Source organism: Pectinophora gossypiella, chromosome 3 (genome assembly GCF_024362695.1).
Source record: "Pectinophora gossypiella chromosome 3, ilPecGoss1.1, whole genome shotgun sequence".
Taxonomy (NCBI): domain Eukaryota; kingdom Metazoa; phylum Arthropoda; class Insecta; order Lepidoptera; family Gelechiidae; genus Pectinophora; species Pectinophora gossypiella.
In genome coordinates, this window is record NC_065406.1 from 12,124,105 (window position 1) to 12,141,181 (window position 17,077).

The 17,077-nt window shown below is 37.0% G+C and overlaps 1 protein-coding gene across 1 annotated transcript in view; it reads left to right on the plus strand.

Annotated features, from left to right (window-relative positions):
* Positions 1-17,077, plus strand: part of LOC126382176 (maternal protein pumilio) — a 74,048-nt gene that overhangs the window by 6,528 nt on the left and 50,443 nt on the right. The window contains exons 3-9 of the mRNA XM_050031963.1: positions 1,079-1,211; positions 2,866-3,015; positions 5,207-5,399; positions 7,630-7,783; positions 8,716-8,785; positions 9,737-9,837; positions 16,758-16,907. Of these exons, the coding sequence (XP_049887920.1) occupies positions 1,079-1,211; positions 2,866-3,015; positions 5,207-5,399; positions 7,630-7,783; positions 8,716-8,785; positions 9,737-9,837; positions 16,758-16,907 (951 nt within the window). The remainder of the gene's footprint in view (positions 1-1,078; positions 1,212-2,865; positions 3,016-5,206; positions 5,400-7,629; positions 7,784-8,715; positions 8,786-9,736; positions 9,838-16,757; positions 16,908-17,077) is intronic.

Sequence of the window (17,077 nt, forward strand, 5' to 3'; positions counted from 1 at the left end):
TAATTCTGTTATCCATGAAATTAGAAGGTTAAACCACAGCAACTATTTACAGCACCATCTATTTTTGAGGAACGTAGCCTGGAAAGTCCTTCGTTCAATAAGAAATATTTAAAGAAGGAAAATAGTAACGTAATCAAATATACTTTATTGCACAGAACTTACTTTTAACAATCACACATAACACATGAATATAGAACAACTTGGGCGGCTTTACTGCTCTAGAGGCAACCACTAGCAGGAACCAAACATTTACTAGACTTGGTTTAATATTGTAAAGTAAACAAAAACTAAATTTTTTGTGAGTTCAGTAATTGAGACAATGATGAATTCGAGGCTATGTTCCCCAAAAACAATATAGATGATCTCTCATTCCTACTCATCCTTATTATTATTTTGTTCTATCGGTGGTTGGTAAGTTCTTACTAGTCCTAAAAACATCAAAAGAAGTTTTTGTACCAACACAACTATGTGTTGGAGAGTATGTTATGTTTACTAATACACCTTTAATCCCTAATGGGGTGGGCAAACCCACAAGTTTTCGAAGATAACTTGCAGCTAGCCACTGTTGATGTGAAGTGTTATATATTATGATGAACCTTATGGTGACAGTCTGGGAAGACAAGCAGTGTGTTCCATGTTTTTTATTCACCCCCAGTGCAGCATAGAAGCTAACATAATTCACTATTAAATTATATGATCAATTGCAGCAAATTGTTTTATGTTTCAATATTGTAGCTCAAAACATGTTCCAATATAAAATATGTATTTTTTTTTTCTTTCATTTTTTTACAACAACTAGCTAGGGGATATAGATTTAGATAACAGTACTTTTATAGCTTTACTATTACGAAAATAATATAATCTGAGATGTGAGAGAACAATCTCTGTATGACTCGAAATAGGTGTAAACAAAAATTACTCATTTCATTATTTTTATACAAAACTTTGTATGTGTAATTAGCTCAAGACGAAGGTTCGCGTAACAAAGTATGTGTTGGAGGTTAATGTAAAAAAATAAAAATAAATTAGGGTTTCCTTTTTAATGTTTTTTATACATATAGAAAATGTCTCTTCATAGATTGCACCTGCTGCAAAAAAACTATGGGATAAAGGCCCTGGAGCCGGCGGTGACAGCAAGGGCCCTCCTCACCTGCCTCCGCTGCAGCTCAATCCGGAGCAAATGTGGCGGGACCCTACCTGGTCTGCTCAAGGTTAGTCTATAACATCGTGCCATGATCATCATATTCAGTCCTATGATATGCAGATGGACATAGGCCTCTGTAATGTTCATAATTCTATTCAAATATGTTGTAGTCAATATCCATATACATAAACCCACGCCCGTAATCCCTAATGGGATGGGTTGGACAAATATTCAAAGATAACTTGCAGCCACTGTTTATACAAAGTCCTAACATAGATATTTTTTATAATATATAGTAAATACTAGTGATGCGCCGAATGTTCTTTAAGCTTTCGGAATATTCTGTAAAATGCATATTATATTCAGTAAAATTTCTTCATGTGAGAATAGAAAGAAAATAAGCGTTTTACAAAAATCAACAATACATGGTGATAGATTAAACGAAATCTAAGCCTATTTGTTCGGTTGAATATTCGGTTCGCGCAATAGTCAAACCGAATATTCGGTTGAATCACTATTCGGCGTATCTCAAGTAAATATCTTCTGCACATTGTTTATTTCTTAGCAAACTAGAATGAAACATCAAATGATGTTTTTGTTGACATTTCTTTGAATAAATTGCCCTTATTTTTTTTATTGAAACCAAAAGTAACAATGTAAAGATTATATAACTGGTATTGTTTTTTATGTCCTTCATAACTATTATGTAAATGTTAGATATCTCACTTGGCTACCTCAAATATACATTTTAATATGGTCATGAACTATTACTGTTTGATATTAATTAGTGGGTCAAGTTTTAAGTGGGTTGAAAATGTTGCTTTATTAGTTGGTCATTGGTCAAGGTATCTCTTAATATGTAGAGTAGGTTCTCTCCAGGAGAGAGGCATCATAGGCTGTAATACAAGTATTTTTATACTAAGTCAGCTATGGTACCTACCTATTTATGTCTGTGTCTAATACTAAGCTGTTTAAGGAAAGCAATGTACTCACTTTTTATTACCAATAAATTATTTATTTATTGGTAAAAAGTGAGTACAATGCTCAACGCATACTCTCACTCAGTATCCATAATGACAAAATCTGCTTTTCACCTTTTATGTAGATCCACATGAACAGGCCTAGTCATTAATGTTGTAAAACATCACTGGTTGTATAATAAATCATACATAATTCAACTCATATGTAACTCAGACATGTTTATACTATATTGCTTAGAAATATTTTGCAACCACTATGCTAAACTTTTTTTGTTCAACAAAAATGTCTCAATTTTTTAAGCTACATCAGATTACCCCTTGATTTCTGTTAACATTATTTTCTTGTCTAATAATTTAATAACTCTACGCAACTTTCCAATCACTATAATTCACATATTTTGTACATTACCAATATAGGTATTGCAGTTAAGTTCACTCATGAATTTTCCCACTAAATAATATCAATATCGATTGCGCCAATAAAATGGCATGTGAATCTAGCGTCATGTCATCAGATCCTACTAACAGCCAAAAATTTGTCAATTCAGAATAATTGTTCACTTTTTCACTAATTGACGAATAAAAATATTTGTACGATGGATAACTAGCATTTTTACTATTTTTATTTACGCGAACTGTCCATAAGATGTCACAGCTGGGTAATTTGATCTTTATCTCGTAGTGTGTGATATCATTGGACAGCAAAGAGTAGCAGTTGTTAGCGTGTGTTGTAACTTGTAGCAATGGAGCACAATGTGGGGGTCCCGATGATGGGCACGCGGCGCGGCGTGGCGTTCCCGGGGGGCGACGCCGGCAGCATCCTGTCCCCGCGCGACACCGCCGGCCTCGGCGTCAAGATGGTCGAGTACGTCCTCGGCGGCTCGCCTACAGGTAATATTACGCACATTTTGTTCCTCCACCTTAATCCTCACATACCATTAGGTGAGATTGTGGACGAATGCTTGCCTATGTTCCATAAAAAGTATCTGTAGAATAGTGTGTACTAAATGTATGTTACATTTCTAGTTTTAATAAGCTGTTTTATAAGGAGAAAGTACATAGAAGTCTTTATGAATTCCACCGAATGTTTTGTTTTCCAATTGAGTTACTAAGTATCACAATGATCTGTTTCGAAGGATATTTTTCTCTTCGCGAATATTCACGATCAAATAAAAAACTGTAACATAAACATACATTTTAAAATAATCAAAGTTAATAAGTAACTATAAATTCAACATCTATAGTTTTTTTATGTTAATTAAAAAGTAGGAATATATAATCTACACAGCATTTTTAATTGATTTTAAAACGTTGCTCGGTTGCGGATCACGATCACTATGTTTATTTCATACTTCCTAATATGCACATTTTGCAATTTCGTTGAATGCTACGGTATTTTTTTCCTTATATGGCATTGCTTATTATCTTTGATTCCGCGTCGGAATTGGGATTTATGATTGCGCTGTTCGCGTATATTAGGTTTAGTAGTTTAATATGTAGTGTTTGTCTTATCGAGCTTACCAAGCAGAATTCGTACGTACAGCACGACTCTTGATGTTGATAATACTAAATAACAGACTTTTAGTAATATCTGAAAAGAAGCATGTGCGTGAGGAAGTAAAACTTAAATCCGGCTTATCATCGCGCGTTTGTTGGCTGTTGTACCCAGTTTCGTCTAACGTGGACGGTGAACATAATAGGCTAAATTCCAACTAGTGAAATCAGTTACTTTTTACTAACCGTCAAAACACGAAATTACTATGGAATTTGTATGAAAAAGCAACATGTGACATCATAGAAAAACGTGACAAAATGTCGCACTTATTACATTTTTCTTCATTAAAATTCATAAATAAGTTAAATAGAAAAAAGAAAACGTTTTTTGTCACCTTTAGGTCTGTCTTTATTTAGTAATCAGAATTTCATAATTTATTTTTGACCTGGGAAACTATCCAATTATATTATAGACAAAGAGCTCGTCACCTAGCGCCTGTGGCTGTACATACGGTTCATCAGAACATAACATTTATCTTTATAACACATACCAAAAGTAACCTGCAGTCAAGGTTAATCTTCTGATAACTTATAAATCCGCGTGTCCATATAGACATAGGCGTCATTTAATAATAACAACAACTAAACAAAAAAAAATAAGTACTGAGTCATTTTGAGTGAAACAAAACCTAGTATGCTTCTAATCATGTAAGCTCTATCATAAAACAGTTTCAGCACATTTTTTTTGGGTGTTCTCCATTATTAGAAGTTTAATTATAGCCTGCTTTATTATTCTAGTTTCCGATATAATGACTAAAGTCGAGGATTTAATCACTAAAATATTCCGGTATATTACTGGTGGTGAGAACCAGTTTTCTGACTGACTGTAGACGTTGAAAGCAACAAACGGTCGTTCTTTACACGTTAAAACGTAGCAACACAAACGGAATTCAGACAAATGCAATTTTTTATTCAAAGGTTAGTTCTATTACTTGCAGAAACTGGTTTGTTTGTATCTTCGAGTCAATTACTGGTAGGGTCAAGGTTAAAGTATAAAGCGCAATGGGTTGGTTGAGCCGTGTTATGCCAGTGCGCTGTGTTTATATTGCGTGTGCTATTACGATGCGCTCGGGCTGCTTTCTTCAACGCAAGATGTACGAGAAATACGGTTTATGGTAGAATGTAATGTTAGAAGCATAAAGGCTAATGGTGCTTGCTGATTGTATTCGATCAACAATGTTCTGCAATATTTGATGTAGTGTGTTTATTTATGGTTTTGTAGCTTTATTTCGGGTTCTACCATAATTCGGAGGACATTATAGAACTACTGCTCCGATCTTTTCGTTACATATTATCATTAATCCAAGTCGGAGGTCAAGGCGCCTTAGAAATTAGCAATCGGATTGCTACTAGTTCAAACATCTTTAACCGTAGGAGAGCAGCGTCTTCCGATTGCTTTTATCTGTTACAAACTCTTGTATCAAACAGGTTGCATTGCATGTTACTCTCAGTACCTCCTTATCAGCCGTCACTTCCGTGTGAAGCTGCATGTATATAGACTGTTGTTAAAGCAAGTCCACTGCTCCAGAAGCGGGCGGCGTGGCGGCCGGTGGCGGCGAGAAGGGTGTGTCTGGCGTGGTGGCGGGGCTGCGCGGCATGGTGCTGGAGGAGCGCGCCGACGACAAGGCCGCCTCGCCCTTCGACAAGGACCTGCACGAACTGCACGACCACCCGCTGCCCAACGGGCTGCATAACGGACAGGAGGACGACAAGGCTTTCAAGTGAGTTCACTTCATATATTTCGTTCACGAAACGCACGTTTTCACCCATACGTTTAAAGCTTTCCTAGCTAAGTTAGATGTTCCCCAAATCAAAGGAAGCTCAGATTCACGTACAAGTGGGCCAAGGGAATTATAGGGCCTCTTGAAAATGGGAATAATAATTGTCCTGTACGCCACTTTTTAAAGTTCTAATCGTACAACGCAAAGTTGAAGATGTTTCAGGTAGTTTCATCTTACTAGATGTAATTATTAGGTTAGTCGCACAAGCCAGATGTCATGTTTTAGATAACTCTAAAAAGTCTATGGTTGGATGCAGTCACAAAGCGTTATTAACGTTTCAATATAACTGACAGTTGTCGAGGGTAGTAGGCTTGTGTTGAGTGCAGTTGTGTAAAAAGTAGGGGCTATGAACCCATATAGAGTTCGTTTGCGTCGAACTCACTTTTTGTAAAGGTGCGATCGGTTTAATGAATTGAAAGGTATAGTAAGTCTGTCTTCCGAAGAAAAAATATTTAGAAGCGATACTATTTTATTTAAAGATATTATATTACCTATACCATTAAAAATATAATGTCACAATGATAAATTATTGAGTTAAAGGAGACAGAATAATAAGAGAAGTTGTTTGTTTAATAAGAAAATTCTGCATATACTTTGAGACAAACATGCAACAAAAACAGTTATATGCTTGTTAAAGTTTCATTACATTGGAGATATAATGTTTCCTTTACAAGCAGCTGTTCCAATTATCAATAAACATAAATTATAAGCGAGCGATTTCAAAGACCAGCGCGAAGGTCGTTCGGTTTGGAGAGGTAAGCCGCTCGGGTCCGACGGTGCGGTGTTTCCACGGGGCAGGTCGCGCGGGCAATAACCGCGCTTCGTGGATCATGGCCTCTGTCAATGCCAGCCAGCCCCCCCCCCCCCCCCCCCCCCCCGCGAGGTATCGCCGCCGCTCGAGCCACTCGCGCGCACCACAGACGCGGCCCAGACGCAATCTTTTATCATTGTGTCACTATTGCAAAACATGATTCATATGCAAATATATATCTCCCAATAAACATTTTTTGTCAATTGTTTCCAATTTTTAGTAAATAAAATGAGTAGGCAGCAAATACGAGTATATAAATTGTTGGTTTATTTAGCGGAAACTGGATGTTAGTTTAATTTTAGTTAACGTGCGTTTAGGGATTGTCAAGGTGCCAAGAGATTTTACGCCATTAGGTTTAATATAGGAATACGTTTTATCAATGCGAGAAGCAAATTTATACTTTTGTTGTAGTTCTTCGGAATAATAATGAGCCACCAAATATAACAATAGACGTTAATAAAATGAACTTGCTAATTTATCAATACTTAAATGGCATTGCGTTTCTACCTAAGATATAAGAAAAAGAGCCCCAAATACTAAAGTGAAAGATAAGAAACGAGAAGTTGTAGGCGCACCTTGTAAGGTTATCTTTGATAAGATAGCGAGGTTAATAACTTCATTCAAAATTATTGTAGCTTGTTATAAGTATTATTTATATATTTCCTTTCATTGACAAAGGTGAGAGAATTTTCAAACGCTCTTTATTGCGCTTTACGACTTTCTTACACATTTTTATACACTTATAAATAAATAAATAAATAAATAAAAAAACTTGGAAATGCGTTTATCAGATTGAGTACGTTAGTAACTCTGGAATTTTTGAAACACTCATGGCTCCTAGTTCTAGTATCTGGTTTAGATTTATTAGCCACCCATTCTGTATGACAGTACAGCATTTCGGCATTAATAATTTTAGGTTGCTTATTCGTCATCTTTATCGGCCGAGTGTAGGTAATGCTTACATAGATATCTTACCCATCTCTGTGGTTCTGTACAAACTTTTAAGTTTGGATTAGTATATTATAGTACTCATTAGGCCACAAGATGGCAATAATCGCCACAAACTGCACTAAGTGCTTATATAATTTTGAGAAGAAGCGAAAGGATGGGAGGCGTATGCTCAGCAGTGGGATCAAACAAGCTGAAAGTCATCTCTCGTTAGAGAAAGCTTTCCCGAATGGTCCATTTTCTTGTTTCTTTTGTCTGTTCCATTTCCATTGTGTAATTTAAATGATTTCCCTGTCGGCTGAAACAGAAATAAGTGATGTTTAGTGTCGTAAGCTATTACGACAATAAGTAGGCAAAATAATAAAGATGTATAGTAACGTTTTCAACGACTTACGTCAGTGTATTCCACAGCCGCACGCCCGGCTCGCGGCAGCCGTCGCCGGCCGAGGAGGAGGGCGGCGCGCGCAACGGCGAGCCCGGCGGCGTGTTCCCGCACCACGCGCACCCCGCGCTGCCCGCGCCGCAGCCCGCGCTGCACCACCTGCCGCACCTCACGCACCCGCAGGTACTGCCGCCTTGCCGCCGCGGCAAGCGACCTACCTATGCCCCTACCTACCTGCCACCATCTACCTACCTACTCCCATTTCTACCTATCTAGCTACCTATGTTCCTGCCGTTGCCCTAAGCTCCTCAGATTTAAGTTAAAGGATCGGAAGCGAGAAGGCGAATTAAAATATACAGCTTTCTCGCTCACGTGCCGTAGAATGTAAATACTTGCAATCCAATCTTCTATTATATGCCGCGGTAATTCGACATGATAAATTTCAGTAGCACTGGATTTTCTAAGTAACCTACAAGACTATATCCGTACAGTCTTCTCAGGTGGGTGTCTGCACAAAAGCAGCACAAAAGACATTACGGACATTAGTCGCCATAATAGTTATTAACTAAGGTAGCTGACATAGCTTAAACTCCCTGCTAAAACCATAACAAGATAAACTGGCTTTATCTGATTATCTATGGATTCAGCTAATTGCTTTGTTCTGAACTGCACTGAAACGGCGATACATCTGTATGCATCATTTTCACACATACGGTAACGAATTATGAACAGAACATAAGCTCACAGCTGTATTCCCTATAGGCTGGATAGTAGCTAGTTAGTAGCTAGATAGTACTTCCATCGCAAGATGATCTAAGGACCCACGCTGCACCAAATTTTCTGTTAGACCAACGTGAAAGGTGGCGCACCGTATAGCCGCGCCATCTATAATGATCAACTCTGTTGGTGAAAATTGCATCTAAGATAAATGAATAACTCATTAGTGCAAGTCCGGTACCGGAGATTGAACCGGTGTTCATGCATATTATGTATCTGAAGGTCGACATTATGTAGTTTACTAGCCTATTCATATATCGCCTATTAAAGCTACTGTATTCTGCACATGTGTAATATAGAATGAGCATAGTAAAGACTATGAATGTTTTTTTTTCCAGCACCATCCAGGGATGTTGGGCGTGGCTCCGCTTCAAGGATTGCCACATCCACAACATCAGATACATCCTGGTAAGTTAATTTTTATTTATCGTTTGTTGTTTTACTAAATCATATCTGTCGGGTCTCCAAGACAACCGCGCGGCACGAATTATATTGAGCGCTTCGACCAATAAACGATACGAATGCTATCTACGTAGATGGACGTCAAACGGCTATTGGTCGAAGGCGTCGATATAATTCGAGCCGCGCGCGGAGCGGTTACCGTGCAGAGCTTACTGGATATGTTATTTATAGAATTCATTTATTTCTTCTGTAGATTATTCTGAACATAGGACAAAATTCCTTTTATGCTATACCCGTAAAATGTAGCATGATTAGAGTGACAACTGGACAGAGATATAGTAATAGGCTAGTTTCCAACTAGTCAAATCAGTTACTTTTTACTAAACGTCAAAACACGAAATTACTATGGAATTTGTTTGAAAAAGCACACTGTGACGTCATAGAAAAACATGATAAAATGTCGGACTTATTATTACGTTTGTCTTATTTAAAATTCATAAATGAGTTAAATAGAAAAAGAAAACATTTTTCATTACTTTTAGACCTGTCTTTATATAGTAATCAGAATTTCATAATTTATCTTGAACCTAGTACACGACCCAATTGCCTAGCGCGAAAGAGTCGAGAGATATGACTCTTAGTAGTTACGTCAGCTAGTGATTTAATTTATAATAAATTTTCAATAAAACTTAGAACTTTGGAGTAACCAATAAGGTAGCACTATGATGACGTCAGCTTTTTTTTAAAATGAAATTAGAACACCTTTTCTTATACCATGTCCTAGTCCAAGTTTAACAATATCACGTTTCGTTTTTCGGCGTAGCGATGAATGTAACGTCTTTCATTTTCGCCTCGTAAAGTGGTGTACTGTCTCTTCTCCTCTTTCCATGTTAACAGATGAGATCCCATTTGTATGACAGCTGAAGCTTTGCTCAACATCATTCTCTTTATTTCCAGGCATGACACTGAACGACTCTATGAACCAACACATCGAACTTGTCTTACAAATGGAGCAACATCCTCAATTCGACAACAATAGTTTCGCTAGCACGCAACAGGTATGTGCATCTTCCTTTCTATTAAATATGATATAATTAATATGAGTATTAATAATAACATCTCACAGAAGAGGTGTAGTGCCACTTTAGCCTCATTCAAAAGTAGGATTATGAAGATATATCCTCGCCTTATAGAGAAAACCTCATTTAAGCGCCTTTGATAAATCACATTCGGATGCCCGTTTTGGTAACAAAGCCAAAGAGGCACGCTAGTTTTAATTCAGGTAAAAATTAGTAGACTCAACTTTTTCAGAATTGAAATTAATAGAAAGAACTCGTGCTATTTTTAAAGAAAGAAAATATTAGAATGTCATTCTTCAAAAAGGATTACACGATAAGGTATTAGACAGCCAAGGTAAATTGAATCCTATTATCAAATAATTAGATTGAACTTCGCTTAGCTGTCAAATACTTATGCACACGTTTATCGCTTGTTTATTTTTTATTGGATATGCGGTAAAAATATAGGGATACGTTCCTATGAAGTCGTCATGTCATTGAAATACAGGGCGCGCACCTTGGGCTCTCTGTGAGAACATAAACCACAAGTTGACGAATCGGAGACCACGATAGGAAATCATATTCTAAAGCATACACCATCGATATACCGCGGAAGAAGATCATTGTAATATGATCTTAAGGTGATTCGTTTTCCATACAAAAGTTGATGCAGTGCTACAGGAAAACGGATAGAGGAATATTGTTATAAAACCGATAAATAGTAATATTTTGGTGTATTATTTTCGCAAACTAACAAAAATTTAGGGTCCGAATACGAGAAGTACCATATTTCAGACCCTCAATTTTGATCAATTCTACATTTGTAGTGGTGCAGATTACAGTGTATTTGCTGAGCGTGTAGTGGTGTCAATGTTAGTGTGTGTGCGTGAGTTTTTTTTTCTCTAAAGGCTTTGACTACTTGACAAGTGTAATAGAATGTCAGTGACAATTTATAAAGAGATTTTGTATGAATAAATAAAAAACTAAAAATATTACAATCTGAGAAAAGGAATATTGAAAAATATTTTTGTTTTAACGCATATTTTTTAAACATTTTTAAATAATGGGTAAGTACCGTGTTTTAAAAGAGGACATATATTATAATAAAAAATCAATACATAAAATGACATGGCTGTATGGGCATAGTTCCCTTTGCCTTACCCTTCGGGGAAAACCAAATCAAAAAGAAAGTTGTTGCATTTGCCGGCCTAAATAGTAGTCATTTATAATTAATTGTTTTTCCATCCAACATACAGATTTATTTATATTCTCTTTGCCGCGGACTTTTTGGTGGGAACGGGAACGGGAAGGTTGCTTTCTTCATTGAATAATCTAAATAATAAATACGAAGTGGTGTTTTGTGGTTAATGATCACATTAAGTTAGTCGGAAAACATTCCCGATAGTATTATTAAATCGGAATATTCAATAAACAAAGTGTACCTATCTATTTTCGCTTTGCGTCAACAAGCCGCTTACTTCGTTTGGGGTTTGGAGTAAGAGTCTGTGTGGGGGCTTAGGTTTCATCATTTCATTAATCATCATCAAGAAAAAAAAACACAAGACATGGCTGTATGGGCATAGTTCCCTTTGCCTTGCCCTTTGGGAAAAAAAATAAGATAAATTTTGAAATTCTTATGTATAATAAACAAACATCACAGACATCATGACAGATCTAAAACTAACGAAAATCTTTTCTCTATTTGACTTATTTATGAATTTTAATCAAGAAAACGTGATAATAAGTTCGACAGCAACCAGTTCAGGTCCCCGAAACAGCCCATTTCAGGCCGCGTATATATGGAAATACTACTTCAACACGTCCCAGCCTCGTCATTTTTTAACGTCCTCGTTAAAAAAAACGTCCTAACCTGAACTAATTAACCTAACAATAAACACCACGCGTAAATATAAGTCCAGAAATGCGCTGCAAGTCGTCTGGACTGGGCGCGAAAACAACATAAAATTCGATTAGCTGCTAAGTGTCCCGCATGCTATCACCAGCTGTCACTGACATACGTATGAAGTCCTGCGGATTTTATTGGAACTAAATGACAAGTCATAATAATTATATGCGGATACTGCGACATCAGCGCCGTGCTTGCGGGACGTCCTGAAGCGCTATTACATCTTTCAAACGCGATGCGTCAAAGTTTGAACCGACACAATTTAGGAAAAATCTACCTTATTATTACTGTACTGTGATCGTTATTTGTAAAATCATACAATACATATACACAATTCTTTATACACAATATAATTATTATGACATATTGTGGACTTTCCAGTAGACCTACAAAAATGGAACAACAATTCAACCATACGTTGTTTTGTTATATCTCAATGGGCTCAGGCAGCGTTTTCGCCGAAAGCTCCAAGTCGGCTATATTTGTAACGATAATTATGTTTGATATTCATCATCATTTTTGAACCATTTTATACAAACAAAAAATACTTGTATAAATTATATACCCTAAAGCACGCCCATGAATCACTCTACTCATTGGTGAAAACCGTATGAAAATCCGTTCAGTAGTTTTTTAGTTAGCCGCATGTTCACTGATGCGATTAATGCCTGTTAGAATTTTACAAAATAAAAAATACGGAAATTACGGAAGGTACTTTAGTGCAAAGTACATTATTGTATATTATATATATATATATATATATATATATATATATATATATATATATATATATATATATATATATATATATATATATATATATATATATATATATATATATATATATATATATATATATAAAACACTTTAATATTACTATAATATTATAATACTATAATATTACTGGTAAAAGTGATACTTTTTGAAAATTCCGTAACAAATAAACGGGTTCGCCAAATTCAATTGTAAAAAAATACAAAAAGTAAAAACAATTAAAACATGCACTTGGGGTTTGAACCGTGAAACTTAAGAATGGCGGCGACTGCTTTACCAAATGCGCCATTTAGAAGTTAGAAGTAGACTTCAAATTATGCATCTCTTTTAATAGCTAACCTAGTTCGCATGTGTGTGTGACAGCTTCGTGTTTGTACACAAATTGAAATGACACCAACTTTTGATGCAATGTTTTAATATGATATCTGCAGTAAATACTTCAAAATTGTAGCTTAACTTAAAGATAATGTATGTAAGATTTCGCCACCTAACGTTTCACTGGGTCAGAACTCAACACTAAACGAATAAATGGAAAAAAATACGAAAAATGCAGAAGTAACGCCATCTGCTGACGCAGCGTTACCTAGCTGACTGACACGCATCACCTTAACCTCGTATTTTTTAACGGAAGACGTAGTGTAGTGTGCGTTACCCCAACAAGAAAGTATCTCCTAGAGTTATATGAGTAGAACGTATAGTTGGTGCCTTATCTGCTGTAAATGTGCCCCCACATAAAAAATGTGTGCCCCCTGTCGTTTCGAAAAAAAATCGAAAAAACGATTCTTGCTGGGGTAACGTTTTTCTAGCAGGAAAATTCTAAACGAATGATCGGAGAGAGAAAAACTGTGCATGGCCAGATAGCTTATATGTGTGCCAAAATGTGCCCCCAAAAATAAAATCTGTGCCCCTTCAGATTTTCGAGATATTGCATTTCCTGCTGGAGTAACGTTTTGATGAATAGTATATCTCTAAAACCATTGCATGTGCCCCTGTAGAATAAACATACGCGAGTAGCTCTTAATGTGTGCCCCTTTGTGCCCCAATTAGATTTTAGAAAATATTTATAGTTTTCAAGTTATCGCGGTTTTATGAAAACCCGAAAAAACATCGCAGCGCCTAAATGAGACAAGGCATAACTTCGCTGAAAACTGTATTCGGTCTTTCTTGACGCTAATAATAACCATACAAAGTTTCAAAAATGTTCATGCATGCGTTTTTGAATAATCTTGCTAAAAGTAAAAACGATGGTGTCATAACTTTGACGGCAAAATACAAGGAACTGGCACAATCCCAGATGTGTAGGTGTAAACCAAAATCTTGTGCCTTTAGTCAAAAATATATGGTGAAAATATTGAGCTTCAAATGTTACGCATTAAGTAAATATAAACAAAAAACCAAAATATGTAAACAACGGCTGGTTATCCGACCAAATCTGAATGACTACTAAAAAGCGACGGATTCATACATATCGATGACCTTCTTTACTTTACTCACTAACCGGTTCACACGTGTTGTGCCTGAGTACACTAAAGTAGAAAAGTAATAACTAATAAAATAAAGTTGTTATTGGATTATATTTTAATAGCTGTTTCTACGACCTTACACATGATTAAGTACATTTATAAGAGCCATTTTCAAATAAAATGTACATGTGACTAACATGCTCAAAATCGTGACCAAACTGTTTTGTGACATACCTGTATTTTTATACTAATGTAAATAATAATTTCCACATCAACAAGCTGTTTCATTTATATAGTCACAAGGTGCATTTAATATATTTTTTAATTAGCCCTCAAAACTTTTGAACGCGACTGTAAGGACAACAGCTTAGGTATAATACGTCCAATAAAGAAGGTCCTCGTTAAGTATGAATCCGTCGCTTTTTAGTAGTCATTCAGATTTGGTCGGATAACCAGCCGTTGTTTACATATTTTGGTTTTTTGTTTATATTTACTTAATGCGTAACATTTGAAGCTCAATATTTTCACCATATATTTTTGACTAAAGGCACAAGATTTTGGTTTACACCTACACATCTGGGATTGTGCCAGTTCCTTGTATTTTGCCGTCAAAGTTATGACACCATCGTTTTTACTTTTAGCAAGATTATTCAAAAACGCATGCATGAACATTTTTGAAACTTTGTATGGTTATTATTAGCGTCAAGAAAGACCGAATACAGTTTTCAGCGAAGTTATATGCCTTGTCTCATTTAGGCGCTGCGATGTTTTTTCGGGTTTTCATAAAACCGCGATAACTTGAAAACTATAAATATTTTCTAAAATCTAATTGGGGCACAAAGGGGCACACATTAAGAGCTACTCGCTTATGTTTATTCTACAGGGGCACATGCAATGGTTTTAGAGATATACTATTCATCAAAACGTTACTCCAGCAGGAAATGCAATATCTCGAAAATCTGAAGGGGCACAGATTTTATTTTTGGGGGCACATTTTGGCACACATATAAGCTATCTGGCCATGCACAGTTTTTCTCTCTCCGATCATTCGTTTAGAATTTTCCTGCTAGAAAAACGTTACCCCAGCAAGAATCGTTTTTTCGATTTTTTTTCGAAACGACAGGGGGCACACATTTTTTATGTGGGGGCACATTTACAGCAGATAAGGCACCAACTATACGTTCTACTCATATAACTCTAGGAGATACTTTCTTGTTGGGGTAACGCACACCGTAGTGTAAGGTACATGCCGATTACGCACAGTAGCCAAAAACAATTAATCACTCTGTATACACTAAGCCTAGTGTATTGATTTAGTATTGATGTGAGCGTAATTTTATGTCTTGTCTCATCATCATCAGCCCATTAACGTCCGCAATGCTGGAGCACGGGCCTTCCCTATGGATGGATAGGGAGATCGGGCCTTAAACCATCACGCGGGTCCAGTGCGAATTGATAGTTATTAACAACTGCTAATGCAGCCGGGACCAACGGCTTAACGTGCCTTCCGAAGCACGGAGGAGCTCGAGATGAAAACTTTTTTTTGTGGTCACCCATCCTATGACCGACCTTTGCGAAAGTTGCTTAACTTCAACAATCGCAGACCGAGCGCGTTTACCGCTGCGCCACCGAGCTCCTCCTCTCTGTCTATGTCTGTCTGTCTAAGCCTAATTTAAATACAACGTTTTTATCGGGTTAAATTTAAGACCGTTTAGTAATAACTCTTTATACTGGTAAATGAAGATAAGCTGTAAAGTAACGATGCTTGGGCCATAATATTTTATGGGAGGCCATTTGTTATTGTTGCAAACATATCTAGAGGTGCTGATTCCACGTCACCTAATTTTATTTTAAGTTATACCTGTCATTTTCTTATCCATCGGAAAGGAAAGGGACAAATAATCGACAGACACAATATGTTTTCAAAACTTTACTTAATGGAACGCTTAGACAAAATACATTTTGACGGTGTTATTGCTCTAAAGAAATTGCTTCCAGCACCCACTGCCATTACTTATTTCCAATATGGCAAGCGTAACATTGTTTTTTCTTGTTGATAATAGTTATCTACTCATACTGACAAGTTAATAAAAACTAATAAAGTACATTGTCTTTTTTCAATCGAAATCAACCTGTATCCACTAAACGACGAAATAAGATTGATGTTATAAAAGTTTACAATATAAAACAAACCATACTGACGTCTCGGTGGTGTTGTAGCTTCGTATACTACATGCAGATAAAGTTGAATTTTGCTACTAGTTGATAATCTTGACGAGCCAGTCATGTATCCTCTAGATACCTTTTGTCCAACAGTTGTATTGTACGTAAATAAACAAAATAAATAAATTTAATTTATTTATTGTTCATGCCCAATATAGTACGAATATGGTCCATCTGTGTTATTTAGTTAAACATTACCACCTCTGTGGTCTAGTGGTTGAGCGCTGGACTCACGATCCGTAGTTCCCGGATTCGAATTCCGGTGGGGTCATACCACAAAAGTCACAGTTGTGAGGCCTGGTTTGGTTAGGACATTGTAGGCTGATCACTTGATTGTCCGAAAGTAAGGATGATCCGTGCTTCGGAAGGCACGTTAAGCCGTTGGTCCCGGTTAATACTTACTGATGTAAGTACGTAGTCATTGCATGAGTCATGTCAGGGGCCTTTGGCGGCTCAATAATAACCCTGACACCAGGGTTGATGAGGTTGGTCATCCACCTCACAACCCACACGATAGAAGAACAGAGAAGTAAAACAATGTCGTGTATGTGCAGTACGGCGGCGGAGTGGGCGGCGGCGTGGGCGGTGTGGGCGGCGTGGGCGGCGCAGGCGGGGCGGGCGGCGCGCCCAGCCTCGTCAACGGCGCCAGCGTCGTGCCGCCGCAGCCGGACTCCGCGCAGCATCACCAACCTTTCGACGTACAGGTAACTACACTACATTACTTTCAACTGCTCACCATCCCATTAGGAAGTCTTGGACATCGAACGGGAATGAGTCCCGAACAAACATACTGTTCAAGCCTCCCCATAAGGCAGCTAATGTAATGAGCTTATATTTATTAATATTCATTGTCACGTCATTCTATCGGTTTAGC